General features: G+C 45.6%; 1 protein-coding gene across 8 annotated transcripts in view; it reads left to right on the top strand.

The window, feature by feature from the left end:
• LOC108232244 (zinc finger protein 516) overlaps positions 1-18105 on the top strand; it is a 59699-nt gene extending 41594 nt beyond the window's left edge. For 7 of the 8 annotated variants that reach the window (XM_017409877.3, XM_017409878.3, XM_017409879.3 and 4 more), the window contains 3 exons: positions 2478-3806; positions 7366-7470; positions 15321-18105. In XM_017409877.3, the coding sequence (XP_017265366.1) occupies positions 2478-3806; positions 7366-7470; positions 15321-15508 (1622 nt within the window). In that variant the 3' untranslated portion in view covers positions 15509-18105. Of the gene's footprint in view, positions 1-2477; positions 3807-7365; positions 7471-11548; positions 11620-15320 lie in introns of all 8 variants that reach the window. The other variant, XM_017409883.3, reaches the window with a different exon arrangement.
• The last annotated feature ends 7127 nt before the right edge of the window (positions 18106-25232 follow it).

The following is a 25232-nucleotide window of genomic DNA, read 5'->3' as shown; positions in this document are numbered from 1 at the left end:
CCCCCCCCCCCCCCCCTCTTTCTTTTCTTAAGCCTCCCACTCGATCCCGCTGTCACTCCGTCGTGAACATCTGCTCATGAAATGTGCTTTTGTGAAGAAGTGGCTCCTCGGCTTCGTTAAAACGGGGAGCTGGAGCCACCGTGTGGCGTCGGCGCGAGCTGCTCTATGAACGGGGTGCTGCGGACAGAAAGCGCCGCCATAAAACGCTCGGTCTGGCGTCGCCGTGTAAAACGGACCCGAGTTGCTTGCCGCTCAGCCCCCAGACCGGTTGCGATTGTCTCGCTCTTCCCGGTTCGTACAGATGTTCGAAAATAGCCGCAGCCCTTTTCTGCAGGCAGGCCCTGATCTGAGCTGTGTGCTATTTCAGGTCTTCCTGTCTCAGGAAACTCCCCTCACCCCTCCTCTGTATCTGTGTGTGATTATGGGTTTCATGCTCTCTGTTTCTCGTCATAGCCGCACAAATATGTTTTTTTTTTTGTCTCATTGTGCGACAGACGACATCAACAAGAGTAGGATAACTGAAGGGTCGTTAATGATACTGAGACTTCCTTTTTTAGTAGCAAATGAAGTGGAGAGAAATTCGTCTGACACCCTGAAGTTTGGCCTCCAAACCTGCATTTATGGCTTCAATTGAATATATTCACATACATATGCTCAATGTTAATAAATACAACATTCTCAATGTAAATAAAAGGCCTAGGCACATCGTCTGCCCCCTTGCATGCCAGAGTTTGAAACTGAAATCACTTTCTGTTGCCAAATGACAGCGTAGGAGCCATTTTGGTCAAACTTTGGGATGTCACGCTCCGAGCAGGAGTTGTGAATGACTCTCAGACCACGGCAAATTTCAACTCATTATCTGTGAAACTGACAGAGTTAAAGACATATTTGTGTTCGATAACATCGATGAGCTGCGGTGGTCTTGTTGAACTGGATCGACACCAAAGGCTAATCAGTTGCAGGCGTACGTCCGGCGATGGCTTTCTGAGAGTTTCGTTAAGATTTGCTCTGTGGTTCTCGAGATATTTTGCTAACAGACGGGCGCTGGGGACACGAAAAAAAAAACGTTGTCGCTCTGCAGGGAGATAAGAAAAAGACTGTTTGGTATTTAAGAAAACAGCTTTATCGTGAGGACAGCTGTTTGCACTGACACACATTTCTTAATTGGAAAACTTAAAAAAAGTACTAAAGTTAATGTTTAAACAAAGAATGATTTGCTCCAGATGTAAAGGTCCTGATGTGTCCTCCTGAGGTTTCCTGCTGTGACACTTCAGCTGTCACTCAGTCCTCTGCACCGCGCCAACCAGACCGCCTGAAGTCTGAGCGGCTGCTTATTTATAGTGACACCTCCCCATTGAAAGTGTGTGTGTGTGTGTGTGTGTGTGTGTTCCTGAAAACCCCCAGAGGTGACTCCCCTGTAACTTATAGTCACTTTGCTGCGTTTCAGGGATCATTAAACACTTTGTGAGTGAGTCCATGTCTATAAGAGCTGGTTTCTGACACCTGCTGCTACATTTTATTTTTTTGGGGGGTCTTTTTTGTGATGTTATGGTTCGTGTAGTGGAAAAGAAACCAGCCAGTGGGGGTAGATAGGTTTTCCAGTTTCCAGGTCGAGAACGCCACCTTGTGGCGGACTCAGAGAGCTGCACTTCAGGGACCGCATCGCCTCGGTGCAATCAAACAGGTGCACAAACAAAAGTCTAACAGCAGATTGAGCAGTTATATCAGATTGAAAACACCAGGCTGCATGGGCGCCAATAAAGCAGATTCATCTCCTCGGAAATGTTTAATGATGCCGTTTAGCTTTTCCATAATTTGTTTACATATTGCTCTGGAATCAGCTTCCTGTTTGGGATCAGACACACCCCCTGTTTTACATAAAGGCCTTTTAGTACGTTTTATCATGCTTGTTTTGTTTCGCAGACTCTTAACCTTTTTGCGTTTTTTTTATATATTTATCCATTTTTCTAACCATTCCCTCATTGAATTCATTAAATATTTGTTTGTGTTTTGTGTTGCTTTGATTTATTCATTACTTATGGGTTTCATTTGTGTTTGAAAAGTGCCATAAAGTTTAACTGAACTGAGTATTTGCTGTAATACAGCTCCATATCATTGCAACAGTAGTGTTTCTCACCTGCTTCCTGAGAATTTATTCCTACATCAACAGTATATTATATTTCTGTTAGTTTTTGAGTTTTTTTATTTTGTTGATGTTTATTTTATGCAAGACATAACTATTTTAATTTTGAATGAAGTGTTGTCATATTTATAATAAATCTAGAAGATTCAGAAGTAGTGATTAATGCTGCCCCCTGGTGGATATTTACTGGAGCTACACCCTGGTGGAACAGCATGCCTCTGGTGGAGTTGGCTGATCTCTGTCAGTGAGACGACCTGAGGATCAGCTCCATCAGGACTGTTTCTCTTCCACTCTCTGATCTTTGTGTCGTTTTTTCATCTTTTCTCGCCTACAGATGAGAAGCCGTACATCTGCAGCCTGTGTGACTTCGTCACCACGGAGTCTCAAGCCTATTTCGTTCACGTCCGTGTCCAGCACCCGGCTGCCTCCAAAGACACAGCCAGCCCCGTTCCCAGCCCCACCTCCAGCTCGGACAGAGGCACCCCGAGCGGTTACCCCAAACTCAAAAAGGCTTTCATCCAGGGCCTTAAAAACTCTCCTCATGCTTACCTCTCGGCTCGCTCCTCCCCCAGTGATCCCGCCATGGTCCCCGTGGACCTGTGTGTGAGGGCTGGGGGCGTCAGGGGCACGAACTCGCCGCCTTCAGACAGGAAAAGCCTCCCTAGCCACAAGTGCTCCTTCTGCTCTCACTCTACCCACTACCCCGAGGTGCTGTGGATGCATCAGACCGTGGCTCACCGCATCAACGGCAGCAGCTCCAACCTGGCTCCTAAATGGGCCATTAAAACCAACACAAAGGGCTCCAGAGACGGCTTATCGTCCTCGCGGAGACGCACCGGACCTCCGCCCGTCCTGGAGGGAAGGGAGTGCCAGCCGCTGCCTCCGCTGACACGTGCCCAGCGAACACGGCCTCCGATCTACTCCGGCGAGGTTCCAAAGAAGAGCAGGCCAGCGGGCCATGCAGCGTCTTCGTCGTCTGCTGCCTGCGCCGCCTCCTCCTCCTCCTCCTCCAGGAGCTCCTCGTCCGCGTCAGCTAGCCAAGCTGGGAGAGTCCCCGCACGGCCGGTCAGCGGCACCGTCAAACACGTGGAGGATCAGAGCCATCGCTTCCGACCCAAGGTGGAGCCGTACCCTCGAGGGAGCTCTCTGGCATCTCCGGGCTCCTCGGAGAAGACCACCAGGAGCCTCTCCCGTTCCTCGGCACCCAGCCCGGCCGCCGCGGCCTCCAGGATGTCCGACCGCTACCTGATGCCCCAGGAGGGCCTGGGTTTCATGCTGTCCCGCAAGCACAGCCTGGCGGCGGAGTACGGCCGGGCTCGGGGCTCGCCCCATCAGCCCCTGCCCAGCTCCCGCAGCCAGAGCCGGCCCGGCGCCTCCAGGCCCGGCGCCGTCGGCCACGGTTTGACGCAGAACTGCAGCGCCGCCCCGGCACACGGAGGCTCGCTGCTGAATTCTTCCTCGCCCTCTTCCTCCTCGTCCTCCTCCTCGTCCTCCTCCGCTTCAATCCCTTCAGACGGTCGTAGGGAGGTGAAGCAGGAGCCGATCGCGGAGGTGCCGGAGATGCCATCAGATATCCTCAGCTTCCTGAAAAACTACAGCCCCCATGAGCTGGCAGCTCTGTACCACCGCTGGGGTGCAGCCAATGTCATGTTGGATCCCACAGGTAGGGCCCGGCTCGCATTTCAGCTGATTTACACATTTATTTCTTTTTGAAAACCAGTTACATGACATTTATAATTAGCTCTCATTGTGTGTTTATTGAGGGTACCAAAGAATAAGCGTTAAAGCACCCGGATCCTTGTCACGACTGTTGATTCTCCTCCAGTAGCTCTGGAAAAACTTGCAGAGCTTGAATGGTAATAGTGTCCTGTGACTTTAATAGCATTACATTGTACAATGGAGAAGAAAATTGCCAAAAAAAAGAAGAAATTCTTGTTTTCACTGAAAAGCCAGCTCAGAAATACTTCACAGTAAAAGCACCAGTCAACGTTTAAACTGTCACAAAAAGCTGAACTTTATGACTGAACTGACATTTGTGGCACCTTTTAGGATTTTTACACCATCGCAGTTTAAGTTTCACCATTTCTGACGAAAAGTAGTCAACTCGGAGTGTTGATTTTCACTCACTCTAAACTTCACTCTGTTTGTCTGAGGCTTATTTTCCAGTCTGCTTCTGTCTGCTCAGCCTGATAAGAAGGAAGGGAGAGACGCAGGTGCGCGGTTGCCGTGGTGACCCCAACGAGCCGCAAGCAGGAGCGTTAACATTTCTTTGAATCCCGTTACACTTCTTATACGGTTTATATGTCAAAGTGCGGGCAGCGTAGATTGTTGCAAAAGTCCCGAAGTAGCGATGAGATTCTGTGAAGAAAGTTGTCGTTTGTAGGAATTCTGGACTGCGGCTGCATTGAATTCTTCAGAAATGCTTCGGTTATGTTAATAATTGAAAGAAGAGACAGTTCCCGGTCAGCCTTGGAGAATTCACCATCAGGAGTCGGAAAGAAATATTTACACTCCTTTAAAATCAGCATTTTTTTGTTTGTTTTGGGTTCTTCTGAGTAGAACTGAGAGTGAAAGTGGTCTGAAGCCTGAAGTTCTGAGTTAGTGTGCAGAACCTGGATTCATCCTGCTGAAGAGGTGTTCAGTAATCAGGAGGTTCCATCCGGGCCAGCATGCGTGCGAGCTTTCAGATGCAGAACTATTTATTTTCTCCTTACAGTGAAAGACGTGAGCGAACCTTTGCCCGTCTCAGGTGTGCGAGGCATGCCTGGACTCCCGCTCCACTCTCCCAGAAGGCTGTCGCCAACTGTTTAGGTCACGGCTCGGCCTGACGAGAGGCGCGCTCAGACGCCGGCGCGATGGGGTTAGCGTAACAGGAGAGGCAAAGAGAGAGAGAGAGAGAGAAAAAAAAAAAAACCCAGAGCGGAGACAGAATAATTACCCCACCAGCTGCGTGTGGAAACGGTCATTACCGAGCAGCCGTGTTATTCGCCCGTTTTCTGTTGTGTCATCTGAGGTCAAGTGGGCCTGTATGGAGCCAGGGGTCAGAGACAGCAGCAGCACCCCGAGCGGACGCATGACATCGCTGTCACCCGTCCAGGCGCATATCGTCACGCTCCGCCTTAGCCCTTTGAGTCACATGCTATAAAGTGACCTTTTTTGAGCAACTGAGTCTCCCCCCCCCCCCCCACGTGTCTCTGCGTAATACGTGCGCGAGTGTGTGTTGGGCCGCTCGTGCTTTCTGTCCAGCTCTGTCTTGTCTTTCATTAGTGCGTCAGTGAGAAGGGCTGGCGGTCCAGAGTAGAAGTAGAATATCCAGAGGCCAGCAGCCGGGCTGCCACAGACACTCTCCGTCACCTCCGCTACCTCCCTGTCCTCCTTCCTCCTGCTGTCCTCTCAAATGGAGAAAATCCATGTACAGACTAACGCACAGCCTCGATGATCGAGCTCACTGGCTTCAGTCCTTATTTAAGACAGTTGATCTTAGCAGTACAGCAGCCCTGTTATGTTAGAGTGGGCGTACGGGTGTGCAGCGGCTGATACGCCGCATAAAATGGAGCGCGAACTCCGCCTACTTGGCTCGCAGGAGCCTGTGTGTTGGACATTTCTATTCTAATTCTCATGGTTGGATCACGTCATCACTCCATCACACGCTCGAGCCTCGATGCCATCTCACCCTTTCACGCATCAGCTGTGACAGCTCTGTGACTACCTCCGCTGGCGGCTCAGAGGCGTTACAGCAGCAGGTTGACTTCACCCAGAAACCACACCAACACTAGAGCTGGTTTTAATCAGTGGTGAAAAGGTTAATTATTTACAGTAAAATGTCCCAAAACACGAGCTTCAGCCCGGCTCAGAATGTTCTTCTTTTGTGTTTCGATTCCTCGTTAAAGTCGCCGCCCCCTACTGGTGCGACATGGGTGTTTCAGCGTTTTTGTTCCTGTTTCAAATGGTTCGAAAAAAAATTAAAAAATAAAGAGTTTATTTAAGAAAAACATCCGGAGTCGGGGTCTGTGTTCATGCAGCAACAGAGGGTTTCTAAAATTTACCAGGAAATGATTACAACGACCTTTTTTTTACACAGAGTGTGCTGAAGCTTGGCAACGAGACACAGGAGTTGTGAATATGTTTACATCTAGTAAGATGAAGCGGCACGTGTTAAAAACCTTTTTGGATTTGTGCTCTGTTAAGTTTTACATAATGTCGCTGTTGGGCAGAAACCTTCGATCCCCAAAACTACAGCTTTTCAGGAAATTTAGGGGAAAAAAAAAAAGTCTTTCTTTCTAAAAGAAATGAACTTTGTTTTGTCACGAGGACACTTTTCCTCAGATCGTCATCCATAAAACCACAGACAGATGTGAAAGGTGATTTGTGCCAAAACACAAAAACGGTGGAAAATGGAGAAAAGAAGATTTTGCTTGACGGCGATGATTGGAAATAGGTTTTTTTTGTCCTGGCGTGACTTTTATTCGAAAAACGCCTGAAGTCCGTGAACATGTCCAGGCGACTGGAGCACGCAATGTCAAACATTTGGCTCCTGTGTGTGTGTGTTTGTGTTTTGTAGCCAGCAGTGTGCCTTAACTTCCCTCCCTTGGACCGAGCGCACATATAATCAACTCTTGAAACACATACGCATGCCTACACACACACACACACACACACACACACACACACACACCTGACATGTGACACACGGGCAGCAGAGCGGGCACATCACAGCCGGGGCGTTTTAATTGCCTGTAATTTATGCAGCGTGTGTGTGTGCCGCGTGTGTCCTGCTGTCAGCCTCTGAGATGATGCTGTGTGACAGCTGCAGTCCAGCCCCTGGAGCGAGCCGCTCATAATGACACATTAGACATACTAATGATGCCTGCGCGAGTCCACTGCTGATGCTACCTCGCTGCACTGCGCCATCCGAGGCCTCACACACACACACACACACACACTTTCAGCCTGAGACTGACCTTTATGTCTTCATCCAGCTTCTCCTGCATGAAAATGTCTTCTCACTCGTAATGAAACGAATGCGATGTCGACCTTTTTGGAATCGGAGGTCAAAGGAAAAACCGGATTTAAGTTCAGATAAAAGGCGCTGGTTGAGAAATCGCTTCTATGGCGAGCACCGAACACCTGTTTTTGACTAAATGTAGCGGGAAAAGCGATTGAAATAGGTTTACTTCAAGCTTTGGTTCGTGTTTGTTCAACGTCTTCCTTTGTGTGTTCAGGAGTGCTGAGGTCTGTCATGCGGCAGGGCCAGTATTTCTGCCACGAGTGCGGGAAGAGCTTCAGTCAGCCCAGCCACCTGCGCACACACATGAGGTCCCACACAGGTAAAACCAGCAGCCGAAACACACTTGAACACGCTCCGAGCGCGGCCAGGAAGGGCCGCAAATTCACACTCCCCCGATCTGCCAAGAAACAGACGAGACAACAATCTTATCTGTGATCGCACAATCTTCACGGTGCGCTCCATCTGGAGATCCAAGTCGAGGGTCGGAAAATGTATTGGAATGTCCCTGAAAGTGGGAATAAGGACTTGGACAAATTCTGTATGGCTGCCTCGCACCTAAAAACAGCTAATATCTGCAGAAACCAACCATTTAACCAACCATTTATTGAAATTTCTGTTAGTTTGAACTTGATGAAATCAGTGGTGCACGTTATACTTTACAGCCTCTTTAATAAACATGTTGTGACAGAGTTTCAATGTATGAAATGCAGAGAAATACTCTTATTGGCTTCTGTTGCTAACAGTAGTTAGCCTGGTAACCAAGCACGACAATTAGTAAGTCCAACTGGTTTTATGACCGACAGCTGGAGGACTATTTCTGACATTTTGAAGTGGGATCTTGTGGAGATGTTCCAAACAAATGCCATCTTACCTGTTGTAAATAGCTCCCTGAATCGGAGAAAATGGAGAAAAGGAGTTTGTGTTCGACAGGACTGACTCGTTAACAGCTAGTTGAGACCAAAGCGGATTACTGCAGCCTTAAAACAAATCCAACCTCCAGGGTTTCAAAGCGGTTCACGTGAACGCCATTGTACAACCTTTACACTGCGGCCATTTTTGCATTTCATGGTTATTTACAGAAAGTTCTTTGGTAATTTCTGTGCGCAGATAGTTTGCTGCAGCTAGCCTCTGCACTTCGAATGCTGCCAGCGGAAGCTTTATTCGATTTCTGCTAAAATAATAGGAAAATGCAAAACTGACAGCTGTGTAAAAGGTTTCTCGGAGTTGTATTAAGACTTCAACCTGAATTAGAATTAAGACAGCTCGGAGAGACAATGTTAGTTGCTCAATTCGCTGCGAGTTATCGTTAACCTTTCCTCAGAACCCCACTTCAACATGTCCGGAATAGCCCTTTAAGTTGGAGGCGACGTTAAATGGAACGCAGCAAGACGGCTCGAGATATTTCTTTCCTTTTTCCTGCAGTGGTGAAACACTTGGTGCTAAGAAAAAAAGATTTAGTTGATGCATTTGAAGAACCTGGTAAATATATAATTAGTCAGAAACATTGAAAGAATTCATGTTTTATAGTGTTTCACTCATGCTCAGATCTTACTATATTTGTCAAAAAGTCTTCAGGAGTTTGAGAAGTTTACTTTTTTTCCCTATACCATAATAATTCCTCCCTTTGCCATGTCATATTGTAAGAAAAATGTCATTGAATCATTTTCATCATACCATTCTTTGTAATTAGAAGAAGTGAGGTTTATAAGAATTCAGTATTAATTATATGTTTTCACCTTAATCACAATGTTTAGACCAACCAGGAGCTCGAATCTAACCCCGACATGAAAAAGCTCCCGTATTTAACTCTCTTACTGTTTTATAACTTTCCAACATTCACGCGCGGCAACTAAATGAGCGTCTCGGCGGTGACTGGTTCGCTAATCAGGTTTTTCCCGAGAGTAATCGCGCTCTGACGAATTGTGAAATCATCAAGATGAATGCCCGTGACCACACACCATCGACAGATCAGGCCAGGATGTATGATGCTCTGTATATGGCAGAAGTGCCCTGAAGTTTTTTTCCCCCCTTGGCTTCGCGGCCACTCCTTCATCAGCCACTCATATCTGGATGCAACCTGCACACACACACACACACACACACACACACACACACACACACACACACACACACCCATCACCCTCACAGCAGCTCTATCCACCCATGAGACCCTGACATGAGATATGGAGAATATATGCACAAGGATTCACATTCGCAACTATTTGTCACTGTCTGACTTCACATATACGTCTGCTGCTGCGTCCCTGCATGCCGGCAAATAAATCACACCGGATCTGTTTTTTTTTTTCCGTTCAGCTGGGTGTGACAGCCGATCTGTGAGTCCTTTCCTGCCCTGGGCTGGGCAGCTGTCTCTATTTTTTAAACTGAGACATGATTTGCTGCAGATACTGACCTGTGACAAATCGTATACATTATTAATCGCACGTCAATTAGAGAGATGGAATCGCGCATCCTAATGAAGCGGAGCGGCATTTGTCCGTGCCAAAACTTTGGGAATCTATTTGCATGCATCTGTGTGCCACTCACTGTAAACAGCTTGATTCAGACACCCGGGCTCGTTCCTTTCCTCCCCGTCCCCTCTGCTCCTTTTTCCTTAAGGCCCTCTTCACACTGGATGGCGACTTTGTTCCGATAAAAAAAAAGAAAATCAGCCATACAGTGGACTGTCTTTGCAGCGTTTTAGCCAGATCTTCAGGTACACTGTAGATCCTGGAGAGTTTTCAGACCGTCCAAAACCTCCGTAGCGAGGTTGTAGTGTTTTTTTTTATCGTGCTAGCATCATATGGGGGTCTTAGGTGGAAAACGTGGTGGGAGCGTATCCATGACGTGAGGTCCTGACTCACCAGCGATGCTTGCTTGGTAGGAATTTGAAGCAGGACTGGCCTCAAGGCGGCTAATGTGACCTACTGCAGGAGGGATACCTGTGGGTGGTAGCATTGTGCTAGCGCGGTGTGGCCTCCTAGCGTGTCTCCTGGAGGCAGGACACACCAGGAGAACCCCTGGGAGCGTTGCACTGTCACTGCCGCCTTCACACTGAAGGAGGTTTTCCAGCTACGCCACGTTCTAATAGGCGGCGCAGGTCTGATCTGACTCTGACCTACGCCAGCAGAGACTGGTGACCCCACTGATCGCTGGCTGAAGTGTACGAACGTTGCCTAAAAGCCAAAGAACAAAGGTGCAACAACAAGACCAACGGCATCAACAGTTGTTAAAGTCCTTTTGTAATATTTATGACAGCTGTCTTTATCAATTTTAAACTTTGTTAGATCGTTGGACGTCATCTCAAGAGCCGCCACTTGTTGTTTCCCGACCCACAGTGCTTTGGGAACCACGTGCAGGTCAGGGTCAGCGAAGCAGGGATGTCGTCCAGTCTGAAGGAGGCCTTAGTTACAGACGCTCCTTTATTGTCCTCATCCGGTTCTTTCTCTCCTCTCATGTCCGTTTCTCCCTCTTCTTACCGAAACTCCTTTCGTTCTTGTTTGCCCTGCTTTCTTCTTCCTCTCCAGATGTTTCTTCACCATCTTTTTTTTTTTAGTTCCCACTCATCTTCTTCATCCTCAGGCTCCTTTCTTCCTCGTTTCTTCCTGAAAGGGACCATTTTCCTTCCTCCTTTTTTATTTTCTCTCAGTTTTGTCTCTTTCCCCCCCTCCCGTTCAGTGTCTCCTCTCTTCCTTTTACCTCCCTCACATTTCCCTCCTTTGTTCTTTGGGCTCCCCTCTTCGCTGCCTGTTCTCCTCCCTCCTCCTCCTCCTCCTCCTCCTCCTCCTCCGCCGTCCTGTCCTGTCACGTCCATCAGCGGGGCCGGCGCTGATCGCAGTAGACACAGAGATAAGTAGCTTCTTTATGGAGAGTGTGAATGATATGTGGCACAGCCAGTGATTCTAAGTGACAGAGGCCAAATGGTAAGTGATGCAGTGTTCAGCTTTCCCTCAAGCCGTGTTGTAAACACACACACACACACACACACACAGACAGGAAGTGGGTCTGTAAACACTGGCGGAGGCTGTAATTAATGTTGTCACCCACAGTTGTCTTCAGCGTGGACGTACGCGTGCAGAAAAGGCCAGCCACCCCGAGGCCTCGATTAACATGCGTCATATTAAATCACTGACTCGCCTCCACCAGGTCTCATCGCCGCCACCGCCACCATCATCATCATCATCATCATCATCATCATCACTGCCACGGCCCCTTCTATTAAAGAGGGTGGCGAACGCCGTTGTGTGGCGGTGAAAAGAGACAGAGCGAGAGAGAGAGAGAGAGAGAGAGAGAGAAATGCTTGTATGAATTTGGTAGAGCGTTTAACCAAATGCCCTCCTCCTCCTCCTCCTTCCCCCTTCCTCCTCTTCCTCCTCCTCCTCCTTCTCCCCTCACAGTTGGGTTTGATTATAACGGACTCCACAGAGGTACTGACGCTCACGCCACCGCTTCTGAAGCTCCCAAACAAGTATGTGGCACAAACCAAGCAACCAACAAGCGGGCATTAACCGGCTTCCCTCGCGGCTTCTGCATGTCCGCCTCAGCTCTGCATGTGTCTGCTGCGGCTCGTCCTGTGCACACTTTCTCTTCTTTGTTCGTGTGTGTGTGTGTGACACGTGGCGCCCTCTGCACCTGGCATTAACACATGGCTTCCTCACACGCTGCCGGATCACACCTGACATTATCATGTGTGTGTGTGTGTGTGTGTGTGTGTCATTTATCTTACATATGAAAGTCGTCCGGTTAAAAAAGCCCTCGTTTGGTTACAGAAACAAAACTACAGGTTGCAGCCTTCCTGGGCTAATTAAACTCAGAGCTGAGCAGTTTTTGTTTTTGTTTAGAAGCAAGAATTCAGATTAATTTAGACAATTGTTAAAAAATGTAATTTTATGAGTTTTGCCTGATTGCGCAGACAATTAAAGACCCAGCAGCCCTTGAAGGCACGTATATTACCCACTGCCGTTTATGCCAAGGTTTTAAATTAGCATGATTCTGGTCAAACCGTAGACCTGTTAGGGTTTGGTAAGTGATCACAAACTAAATTGAGCTGTGTTACTGTGTGATACTTTAGGTAAAAACACACTTCCGTTGATTTCTGCGCGATCACAAACAACATAGTTGCGGCTTTATCCGATTATTAAAAGGAAAGTCAGATAAAAATTCACCTAAATTTGCTTCCAGATTCATATGGAATCTAAAAAAAAGGAGTGTGGGCGGAGAACGGGCGCTCCTCATCAGTTCTTCATCACACAAAGAGCTTTAACTTTAGTTTGAAATGGAAGAAGAAGTCAGGATCAGACGTTTTATTCATGCCGTACAGTGAAGCCCGACGTGGTCGACAGAACACTGAAATCAAGTAAAAACAGGAGAGGAGGTGTGAAAGAACTAATAAATTAAGTGAGGTTTTCATCTTTCTCTTTTACATCAATTTGCTGATAAGACTACACAGTTTTTTGACTTTCTTTATGGTCGAAATCTTATGCTTCCTTTAAAGTTATAATTTAGATTTTTAAATCTAAGCGTTAAATAACAATTAGCATCGATCAGATCAGAGGTTCAAAGTCTGAGAAAGTGGAAAGTTTTCTAAAGATGCCTTTGATCAGCAAACAGGAGCAGTGACATACCAGTGGAGTTCTGTAGGTACGAGCAAACAACATCTTACCTGTCGTAGATAGCTCCTTGACCGTTAAATAGAGTTTAATTCTGACCTGAATGACAAGACCAAAGTGGTGCTGCGGTGTTAAAACAACTCTCATCGTAAAAGATTCAGAGCCGTTCGTGATAACGTTACTTTATCGACGTTAACATCGTTACCCGCTTTGCTTCACATTGTTTTTTTATATATAACTTATATGTATTTTTATTTCCAAGTGTAATTCGTCATCTAGTTGACGCGTTTGGCAGAAATTGTTACGATATTTCTGCCTGAATAAGGTTTATGACATCTAACACCACAACATTTTTGGAGTGCAGTTGTTTTAAGATGTCGGCAATCCACTAGTTTCTGTCTTCGCTCGGATTTAGTTTCAATTCAAGCCGCCGTCTACAACAGGTAAGATGTTATTTGTTTATTACCTCTCCGCAGAAAGTCCCGCTGTAAAAAAAAAACAAAAAACAAAAAAACTGAACCATCCCTTTTTTTAAGTATCGGAAATGTTTTAGGATTCGTGTAAACAACAGAGAGCGGCGGACTAAATCTGCTGTGTTTATATTGGTCGGAGAGTTAGGGTCTAAACTCTGCACCTCCATCATAATTTATCGCAGCCACCCCCGTATTAACTCAGACTTAGCGCGGGCTCTGAGTGATGGCAGCAGGCGCAGCAGAGGGGTCCAATTAGATGTTGTGTTGACGCTGCTTTACGACGACGATAACCTTTAGCATAATGTAGTGCGCCGGTCCCGTCAGTGATGTTTCCTCCCAGGACGGAGTCGTTTAGGTTCTCGCTTTCCTCTCACGTCTCGGCCTCGCCGTCTTCTCAGCCACATTTTTTTTTTCTTCCCCTCCTCTTCAGGTATTTTTTTTTTTGTGCGCGTGTGATTAATTACACCTTTTTTTTTTGTTTTTTATCTCTCTCTTCTTCCTCATCCCGCTCCTCTGTTTCTTTCCTTTCTGTTTGCTTTCTGATGATGTATGATAACGGCCATATTTCTGTGTTCCTTCTTCTGGGAGAAAGGTGCGGGGTTGGGGCAGGGGGAGTCATTTGTTTTCCCGCTTTGATATTCTTCCATTTATCAAAATGATAATTAGGTGCAATTAAATGGCACTCTCATTTGTTTTGTTCACATGTGTGTTGGCTGTTTTTCCCTTTTCTTTTTCCTCACAGAGGTGTATGTGCCATTGTAGGTCAGTCCAATTAGAAGAAAGAGTATAGAAAGTGTGTGTGTGTGTGTGGCAAGGATGTTTGTTTGTTAGTTGGTGTGAGGTGCGTGCAGTGGTGATTGAGAGGAATAAAAGTAGGGCCGATCACAAAGGCAGAAAAGAATACGGACACGAACGCCTCACTTGACCTGCTTCCGCTTTTCGTACGTTCAGCTAATTGCTGTCACACGTACACCTTCGTGTTTGTCTGTGTGTTTCTTGTTTTTCCCCGTGTTCTTTTTTCCAAATCTCCTCGTCATCGTCATGTTCTGTTCACAGACCTTTTTCACAACGACCGGAAACACGTAGACGACGGGTCGACTCATTTTGGCTGCGGCCGTAATGGTCAAAATGGGTGTTTTTAACTCTTACAACAGGCAAATACTAATTTATAAACCTTTACGTTTCACATTTTACGGTTGTTCACGTCAAGCTCGTGGTAAACGGCGATTGGCAGCAGCTAGCTGCGCTTCCTGAAGGAATATCATCGTGTTTCTGTCGAAATAACCGTGGAACGTGAAGCTGACTGCTGTGTAAAGGTTCACCAAGCAGCATTCACCCAAACCGCTACGAAATCCTTAAAACTGGAGTCTGTTTTTACAGAAGGCAGCGGTCAACTTTGGTTTTGGACCCACCTTGAATTAGCCGTTAGCTTGCTAATCCGATCAGAAATAAGCTCAAAGTGGAGCCAATGTTATCTTGATTTAATGGCTTCCTTCTGAGCTTTATATTTTATAGTGTAAAGCTCAAAATATGTAGTATTATTAATCATTAAATTATTAGTACTTCCACATTCCCACAGTGTACTCCTCCCTCTGGGATCTTGAACCGTACGGTAGTCATGATCCATTTGAAATTGGACTCCGCTTTCCATTCGGTAAAGAATGGACTCTAAAATGTTTGTTTTCTTTTTTAAAAGCGCACTTTTTTTTTGGTTGCTGTTGGGAAAAACAATAAGGAACTCCCTTTTCCAAACCAAAACCTCGTTCAACTTAGTTATTGGGGCAAAGTGTCGGCTACAAAACAAAAGTTCACTCAGAAACTCCCTCCACCGTCCTCTAATCGGATCGCCTAGATCCCTTAGCGTCTTGGTTCTCCGTTCATCAAAACATGAGGGAAAATAAAAATATGGATATTTGTCCTGACAACACCAACGTACCATATTAGAGCTTCAGCTTCCTGACGTGTCACTCCCCGTCGTCGGCGATTTCCGGTAGAAAACTGCGGAAGTGTGAAAAAGGTCTGTTCAGCTGGAAATGAACCGTAAGGCGTCGCCTCTAAGTTGTCGTGTTTCTGTGTGTGTCCTCCAGGGGAAAGGCCATTCAGCTGCCAGCTCTGCCCATACCGAGCCTCTCAGAAAGGGAACCTAAAGACGCACGTCCAGAGCGTCCACCATTTGCCTTTTGACAACAGCCAGTACCCAGACGTGAGTGGCTCGACCCCGAGCCAGGACGAGGGAGGGGAACCGGCTGCCAAACTCCTCCCAAAACCACAATAACACGAGACCCACAGACCCCGACGTGGACCCGAGGACCCGAGGACCCAAGGACCCAAGGACCCGAGGACCGGCTTAGTTACCCCGAAAACCTCACAGCTGTCTTGGAAATCCGAGGTTCGAAAGTCGGACCCAAGACTCCCGATCAGCTCGTTGGTCTGACCTGAACTTCCGAGGATTTTCTACAATGAAAGTTCTCGTAGTTTTGAACTTTTTTTTTTTTTTTTTAGCTTTGTTTAGTGAAGAAACTTTTTGAAGCTGTGCTAAGAAATGCTAAGAAAAGAGTGTCCTATGATGAAAAACTTAAAGCCTTTCTATTTAAAAGCGTGTTTTAGAAAAAAAAGAGAGAAACTAAGAGTTTTCTAAGCAAGAAAGCTGGACTCCTGACGATTAACTCTGTTGAAGCTTTGTGTTGTCTTTGATATGATATGAAGGTTCACATCACCTTAAAGGATTTTTTTTATTTAAAAAAAAAAAAGCCCTCGCAATTTATAGATTCCCCTTTGCAGCCATTTTTGAGGTACCAACAAGTGAAGTTGCCAAGTGCAGCCTTAAAGGAAAAGTCGTGTTTCTATAAAGAAGGAAAACTTTTGAATCAAGGACTCTTTTTGCCCCAAAAACATGTTTTTGTTTTTTAGATTTAGGTTTTGTGCTTTTCACTGGACAGCGATCATCAACAGAAGACTCCTTCCAATGCAGGATGAGACGTCTGACACCTTCTGGAGTCTTGGTTTGAAGACGTTCAGCGTATGCGTTGCAGTAATTCGTGCCACCGCTCCACAGTGCGGTCAATCAGCGGCTGAGAGAGGTTGGGTCAGAGAGAGAGAGAGAGAGAGAGAGAGAGAGCTAATGGTGAGGTCTGCTTAAGTGCTCGTTAGGAAAAAAAAAGAAAAAGTCTGGGTTTTTAATAGCCACTATAAATGAGCATCCGGTTTTTATGACCATTTAATTATTGTCCACTTAAAAAGACGAGAGCGAGCGGAGCGTCGTTCCCCTAACTCGTTCATTAACCCGGCGTTTCGGGCCCCCGAAATTTCGACTTTAACCCGAAATCTCTTCACAACAAAAGAAGAAGGCGGGATGTTTGTGTAGATTGAATATACCTATATACCAACTGTGTACTTAGAAGGAAGGAAGTCTGCCCTGTTTTACATTCCTGAAATGAAATTTTGACTTTAGGTGCATTTGAAGATCCCACTGAGTAAAAACTTCAGGTTGTTTAGTCCTTAAATGACTTCCTTTTTTTATTTCAAGACAATAATTAGTTTGTGTTTCTGGGTCAGCTGACATTGATCATGAATTTACTTAGCAAACTAAAAGAAATATATATATATATATATATATATATATATATTGGACTTTTCCTTGTAACTTCAGGGAGGAAAATCAAAGCCAGACCTGTTGAATTTCCCGCCCCGGATTGAAATTCCCAAACCCCGCCACCCCGTCAGAGATAACGGCGGAAGCGGAAGCACTGTTACCCTCCGCCGGTACTTTTACGGGACGAAACTGTTGTTTCCTGACGCATACGCCGCCGTGTGCTCGAAGATACGCCTGATCATACACACACGTGTGTATTCAAGGCTGTCGTTAGCTAAAATACTTGAACTAGATCCTCTAGCCTTTGAGGTAGTGTAGTACTAATACCAATGTTGTACAGAATTCCCTTTAAGATTAACTCTTCAGAATTTGTACTCCAAAGTGTGGCTTAGAAATCTATAAAGCAGGGGTGAGTGTGTAATATAAGGTGTATATGTGCTCCACTTCGACCAAACCCTTTATGAACTGCAGTAGAAACCAAATTGCATTACTAGTGCACTTAGACTAGGTTAGTGCTTTAACCAGTTTGTTGTTTTTTATTTTTTGTCCAGTTCTAGTTACGTTTGTTTTAGTTTGGGGAGGGGTGGGATGTCTTTTTAATGGTGCCGACTGATTTCCCTGTCACTTCTGGTGTAGATGCTACTGTTGTTTTGTTCGAACGATTCCACGAGTTTGAGCGAAAATGTGATTTTATTTTATTTTGTATTTGATGTTTTTAGCTGCATTTTTGTGGCAGGTTGGATGATGCTTGACTCGGTTGCGCTTCATATTTTTTGTTGTTGTTTTTTTTGTTTCCATAAAACATATAAAAGTGAGTTTTTAGTTCCTTTTTTTTCCGAAGCTGTTCCCCTCACCTTACCACTCTCCTCTCAGAGGGGCTGGTTGGGAAGTTTGTCTTTAGTTTTTTGCTTTTTGTTCATACCTGCTAAACTGTATTATTTGTGTCTGTGTTGCTGTTTTTGGTTTGATTCCTGTTTAATTTGCTCCAGAAGACATTATTATTCCAAATGTGCTTGGTTGATATCTGTATTTATTATCACTTCAAAAAGGATGAGAGGACAGAGGCAGACAGGACTCTTTGTTTTCATTTGATTTCTCTGGGTTTCTGTTTTTTTTGTTTTGTTTTGTTTTTATTTTAACAAGGTAGTTTTAAAGCCAGCAAGCCGATGCGGAAGCTCTACCTCGTCTGAGCCATTCTCAGTTCTGTTACACTTTTTGTACATCATTTCAAAAAGATGTAATCTCATGTCCACAATAAACACACACAAAATGGCACCGGATGGCGCCGTCTTGTCGGGTTCTCCTTGATCGAAACCGCGATGACTGAGCACGTCCAACTTCAGATGAAAGATGCTTCACAGACTGATGGGAGGAATTCGTAGGTAAAATTTCAATTATTCTTTAAATAATTATCCATTTAATACCCACCTTCCATGTATGTGCAGTTAGATGCATTTAAAAAAGACTGAGTGGTTATTTCACCCTCAGCCGTTAAGACTCGATTCTGAACACAGAGATGTGAGAGAAAGCCCGCCTTGCTGTGGACATGAATTTATCACGTCATTTCTGACGTGGATGCTGGGGCAGACCCAGGACTGCCCTGGAGGGATTGTACTGTATTTCCTGTTTGGCCTGGGACCACCTTGGGACCCCTAAAGGAGGAGAAAAGGTGCTTGGGTTTCCCTCCTAAACCGGTTGGGCTAATGTTAGCATCTGTTTGAAGATCCCGTTTCATATTTTTGTTTAAAAAAGGATCATAAAGTGATACAGACTCTTAGTGACTGTCAGAGTGAGTCAAAGTAAAATTACCAACTTTAAAATCTACTAAAGTGAAAGTAAAAAGTAACCCATAAATATTGTGTACCATATTTTCCGTACTATAGAGCGCACTGGATTATAAGATGCACTGTCAATGAATGGTCCATTTTCAAACTTTTGTCATATATAAGGCACACGTCGCAATTTTTGTAACTTGGTGCGGACCACACGCTGCACTCCATTTAAAATGGCCGATTTTGATGCTCTAGCGGAGCTGGTTCGCCTGTATCAGCATTTATATGATCCCTCAATGAGAGATCACAAAGATAACGGTCAAACGATTCAGAACTCACAGAAGGATACTGCACCGACGTAAGCGTCAAGTATAAACGCCTCCACCGCTCGCTCAGGTCCGTGCACGGAGCCGTGCGCGACTATAACTGAGCCTTAATGCTGCGAGCGGTGCAGCTTTGTAGTTTAACCAAAGTTGTACTAAAACATCACAACTTCTTACAGATATAAGGTGCTCCGGATTATAAGGAGCACTGTCGTTTTTTGAGAAAATTGAAGGCTTTTAAGTGCGCCTTATAGTACGGAAAATACGGTTACTTTTTTACCAGTGGGAGGGGTCTCACCTGTGCAGTCAGAAGACAGTTGAACAAAGAAGCTTAAATAAAAAGCTTCATAAACACACAATAACAAATTAAAATGTCTGTATATCACATTTAAAACATTTACAGAGAATAATTTTAGTGCAGACCCACTTTGCTCAACTTGGACAAAAACAAAACCTGCTGAATGAACCTTAAAGCTGTTGATATAAAAAAAACTCTTTGCTTGATTACAGTTTCTTCCTGGGGCTGCAGCCACACAGAGACAGAAGCTTTGCCTCAGTGACTGCGAGGTGTCCAGGTCTGAAATCATCACCCCTCCCACACCGTGCTGACAGTTGGTCTGAGGTGTAAACGTCTCTGCTTTGCTCTCATCTGTCCAAAGAACATTGTTCCAGAAATCTTTGCTTTACTGTCTCTGTCCCCTGCCGTCCACAGAGTGGACGTCCGCCCTGTTTTAAATGTGAAGAGTCTTTCTCTCTGTGGAATGACGGACTCCAGGTTGTTTGGAAGAGATTTTTAAGCCTTCCCAGATCGATGGACGGCAACAGCTGCTTCTTGAAAGTTACTTGCAGTCTTGCGGTCAGATCAGAAGGGTTTTAGAAGCATTTTTATCACGCCCTGAAACACAGAACCTCCTCCCTCCCCTCCACAACTGCAACTCTGATTCAGTTCTGCTCAATACCTGCGGAAAAACGTGCAAGTGCTCGTGATCCGTGCGGTTCAAGTTGAGAACAAATCAGCCAAGCTGCTTCCCCCTTTCATGCCACGTGACGTGACTGATGGCGCAGGACTTTGATGTCCACCCAGGCCTCCGCCACCGCCTTGATGTCCAGCGCGTGGCCTTGGAGCTGAAGTCCTGCTGCCCGGCAACAGCGATGAGAAGCACCGCGGCCTTCATCTGCGAGCGGCCACCCAGGGATCTGTTGCTACTTTTCCAGTCTCTTTCATGCTCGGCGTCTCTGTGCCTGTCGGGGTGAGTGACGGCTGAGTGACAGGTTCCCTCGGAGAACATGGCACACGACATTAATGCCAGGCAGGGCCCGTGGGCTGAGGGGAGACTGCAGCTGCCCGTCACTCTTCCTAACCTCATCAGTCACCGCGAAAAGGCAGACGTGACGGCCCTGAGCTCCCCCGTGAAAAAAAAAAAAACCTGCTCGCTGACAACTCTCCTCTCTGTCACACAGCAGAGAGACGCTGACTGACTGAGTGACTGACTGAGGCAGGAAAATACGCCACACTCCAGGCTGACTCCCACTTGATGGACAGGTACGTCGGAGAACACGGCATAATGTGATCTTTTTCACTTCACATCTTTGTGAGCCATAAAAGGGAGCTGCTGTTGCACCGGTATTACCACAGGCAGATCTTCAGATCCCGTCTTCCAGAGCGGAGAAGACGTTTTATGCTTTCAACAAACAAACAAAAAAACCCACATGTTTATGTTTGAAACTTTAACTAAACTGTTTTAAATCAGAGAAATTGCTTCCACGTTGACATTCACGGTTCATCCATTTGAATGATCACAACATGGTGTTTTAAAAAAAAACAGATGTTGCAACTGTAACATTTAGAAGACACTAAAAACACTAAACTATAAGTCAGCAATTCTTCCTGGAGCATACAGGAAACCTGAAGCGTTTTAATAATGCAGCAGGTGGGTTTTCCTTTAATTCAATCGTTTTTAAGTGACCTTTTGAGTATGTTAAGGTTTGTATAATTATATATCATATGGAATATTGAAAATAGGGCACACCATTCTTACATTTATTATCCCCAACTGCATCAAATTTCTGTTTAGGTACGACTGAATAACAGCACAATCAGTTTGTTTTAAAATTCAATTAGTTTTCAATAAAAGAAAGAAGTTTGGCTTTTTTTAAGAGGCGTTCTGTAGAGCTGTTATCAGCAGTCAGTATCTTACCTGCAGCAGCCAGAGCCTTCTCAGTTTGGGGAAAAAGAAAGTTTTTAATTGGCTCGTTGGGCCAAGAACAAAGAGGAATTCTGCCATTTTAAAACCACTTCAATATGAAACTGTTCCTGTTTGTTGATCTGCTGTGAAATGAGACATGCTCAGCACAGCTGGGCAGAAATACTACTTTATCTTTTGTCTTCAAACTAAGAGGAGTCTGGCTGTTGTCTACTGCAGGTAAGATACTGACTGCTCCACAAAACCATAGTTTGAAAAAAAAGTCCCTGTTATCTTTTTAAATTGTTGCAAAGCACAATAAAATGTATTGTTTTCGCAGAGGATTTAGATCGGACCTGTGCGCACCGTGTAAGCCTGCAGTCAGGTGGTGGTTAGATGTGAGAATATACGCAGCGTCACGCTGTTAAAGTTGGAGGTTTAGAGATTTTAACACCAAATCGTTTCAGAGAAGTGACCCTCTTAAAATCTTGTGTTTATTTTTTTTATAATAATCCAGGTTAAAAGCAAGCATGTTGGGTTGACTGGTAACTCTAAATTGTCTCTAGGTGTGAGAGAGCCTGAATGGTTTGTCTGTGATGGACTGGAGACCTGTCCAGGTGTCCCCACCCCTGTCTCTCACACAGTGACTGCTGGAGACCCGGGGAGGGAAAACGGCGGCTGGATGGATAATCAGCTAATATCTTTTTTTTAGCAGCAACAGGGACATGTTAATATGAATTTAATGCCACAGTCCAGGTATATATTTTTTTCCCAGAATGTCTGTAAAATAAACACTGTTAGTTTATGTGTTGTGCCTTCCCCTCCCTGCTGTTGTTGAGTGAGACACATTGTGCTGATGAGCCGTCGGGCTTCCTGCAGACGTCGAGGCCGGTGTCTCCAGTTTAAAGATTTGTCTCACGCTTCAGCTGGACGTGTGGCAGGAGAATTAGTGGTCACTGATGTTTTGAACTGGAAGTTGAGTTTTTAAGTTCAGCCGTTGTGTGCTCCTAAGCACCAGCATATCTTATTTATTCAGTGTTTTATCTTTTTTGTTTTTTAACCTAACAAAGTTATTTTTTCTCTACATCTTGCAGGCGTTACATCCAACCCCGGGAGCTGCTATAGCTAGCTGAGTAGGTTTTTTGCTACGTCTTGCTAATTAACAACAAGCGCACAGAGAATAATCCGTTCTAGCTGCACCGCCGTCCTCTGAAGAGTTCTCGTTGTGGTTCTGTTCTCGTAACACGGAGGGAGTTACGGAAGACGATGCTGCACCAGACATCCCGCCATAAAGACAACGCCGTATTTCACCGGGATGACTTTGTTTCTTCACAGGAAAGAAAAAAGAAAAGCTTGAACATTAAAGCACGCTTCAAGCTGATAGATCAGATCTGGTGAAGAGGAGTTTCTGTGGAAATGTTCTAAACAATTAATATCTCACCTGTTGCAGATGGCTCTTTGAAAAACCTGATGTTGGAGACATTTCAGCTCAGTTTAAAAGCTAAAGGCTGGTCTTACCTTTGTTTTGCTTAAAACAACTCCGATCTCTAAAAATGTCGTCGTGGTTTCGTAAAACTTTCTGTTGCCATCGGTTCTGCATTACACAGTTATTTACATGACATTTTACTGTTATTTACAAGCACAAACAGCGTTAGAAGCAAGTAATTTTAGCAGCCTTCCAGCAGGAGTTCTGCTGATTTCTGCAGGTATGATTCAAGAATGCAAGAATGATATTTTATGAGACAGCATGAATCTCTTGAGATTGGAGTTGATCTGTAAGGCGGCAGCAATGCCCAGCTCCGACTAGTCATTATCTCGTCAATCCCATCAGAATTAGTCTTTTTCCAAGATGAGGCCTTTTCCAAAGAAGCCACCATCAAACGACCTAAATTACCCCTTCGATATATTTCCAAGACTCGCACAGAATCTGCCACTGTCTGCGTCTCAGACCCTTCTGTCGGAGTCAAAGTGCAGCTCTGACTCGGGCCTCTCCGGTCTTCGCACGTGAACCCGTCCAAGTCCGAGGGGCCTGATCTGTGTCTGCCACCAGGGAGCACTATTCCCCTCTAATGGCTTCTAAACGGCCCCTTTCAGGGGGACTGAGTCCACACATCACAGCCCGAATGGCAGCAGTCGCGCGCGCAGGACGCCGGTGCGCAGCTGAATCCACTCAAGGCACGCAGATCGGCACGGCAGCCTTGACTACGGTTACCACCGGAGAGCCTGACTCCTTGCTGCGCTTCTCAGGCAAAAGGCCAAACGCATTTACAACACTTCAAGTGTCTGCGACACAAGAACGCCCTCTCTGCTGTGAAATATGTAAATATTGCACTAATCAAAGGGTTGTGGAATCGCAAAATGCCACGGAAAGGTTATGACCTGGAGCCTGTGCTAATAGGAGTGGGGGGAGCGGCGGTGGAGGTGGGCAGAGGAGTGACAGCTACCACAGGCGTTCCTCCTGCCTGAGGAGGACCTTCACATGCTGACCTCCGCCTCCCGCACTCCGACGCTCTGACAGTAATGAATAGGAAGGGGCTGTTTATGCATATCAAATGTTATTTACTCTCCCACAGTCAACTGTAGCCACAGAGAAGAGAAAGAGAGAGGAGTAAAAAAACAAAACAAAACAACACACAAATAAAAACGCAGGATATTCCCGAAGGCCGTGGGCTGCCAGTAGAACAATGTGGACAAGAACACGGAGGCCCGTGTGGTGCGCTGAGGTTAATCTGTCCATCGCAGCGAATTACACGACGAGGCTTTCGTCGGGGCTTGAAACGCCGCATTGTTCGCCGAGCTGATGCTCCTCCAGGATTTTTTTCCCCAGCTCGACAGACGCGGCGTCCGGGAAGCTCCACAACGCGGCCCGACGACGAACTCCTCTTGATAGCCGAAACCCGCGGAACCGTCTCCGACAAAAGTCTATATCCGGCGACAGGATCTGGAGGGATGTTAACATCCATTCTAGTCATGTAACATATTTTTTTAAGCGGGATTAATTCTTCTCCGTTCTGACGTGATTGGTCCTAAATAGCACGAACCTTTAAAGCCAGAGGGAGGAAAAGCCTGAGCGGAATTATTCAGGGGGAGCGACGTTCGACGGCGAGCTCGGGAAAATAACCTTGAGCGGGAACAATAAAGAATCAGCCGCCAGAAAACGTTTGTGTTTTTTTTTTTTCTTCCCTTCTTCTTCTTCTTCTTCTTTTGATTCTTCTTCTTCCCCGAGCCCCCGGTTTACAGCTCGGCCTCATTTTACCCATCACCCCTTTGGAGAATTAAGTTGGATCTTAAGTATGTAAATGAGAACCTATTCCGTGGCCCCCACCCTCTCTTATATGAATCCCAGGACAGACCATGACATTTAACATCGCCTTCACTAATTTGTGCTTAATAGCCAAAAAGTGATTAGAATTAACATTAATGACATTTCATATGCCTCTCTTTTTACATTCATTACCTCCTCTCCTCTGCTGATACTTAAGCAGCTAATGCTGCCGCGGCTTCCTGCAGCTTACGTTTTCATCTCTCAGTCGTGTTTATTCAGTTTTTTACTTTTTTACTGTTTCACTCATTCATGTTCTTAAGAAGACAGCAAGAGAAGGGAATCAAAGCCAGGGAGATTCATTCAATCAGTCGCGTCCTTTTTCACCGGATCATATGGTCGTCGCAGCAGGAGAAGAAGATGATTGGGGGGCACATTGCTGCTCAGGGTCCGTAAAAGATTTAGGGCTTCATATATTTTTTTTTTTGTAAGATTACGTGTAAAAATAAAAAATAACAAAGGAGCATTGTGTTTCTACTTTACAAGCAGCCACCGCTTTTTCTGGTAATTAGTGATGAAGTGAAGTGTGTGTGTGTGTGTGTGTGTGTGTGTGTGTGTGTGTGTGTGTGTGTTTTTCAGAGAGGACACCAGATCCTAAAAGTCAAGTCTGTGACATAAGGGGGGGGTCCGAGCCAGGCGCAGCACCTGAGAGGTTCTACAGTGTTTTCATGGCAGGATGCACAGTTAGAATTGCATGAAGCATCTTTCTCCGTTCATATGAAACTGGTTTCCATTTAAGTGTGTTCAAATTCAGCGTGCGAGTAACACGAGCTCAGAGAGAAGCTGAGAAACTGAGTCCAGCTCAAA

This window comes from Kryptolebias marmoratus, linkage group LG16 (assembly GCF_001649575.2).
Source record: "Kryptolebias marmoratus isolate JLee-2015 linkage group LG16, ASM164957v2, whole genome shotgun sequence".
In the NCBI taxonomy this organism is placed as follows: domain Eukaryota; kingdom Metazoa; phylum Chordata; class Actinopteri; order Cyprinodontiformes; family Rivulidae; genus Kryptolebias; species Kryptolebias marmoratus.
The sequence above is the reverse complement of the archived record's forward strand: the minus strand, read 5'-3'. Positions and strand labels throughout refer to the sequence as shown.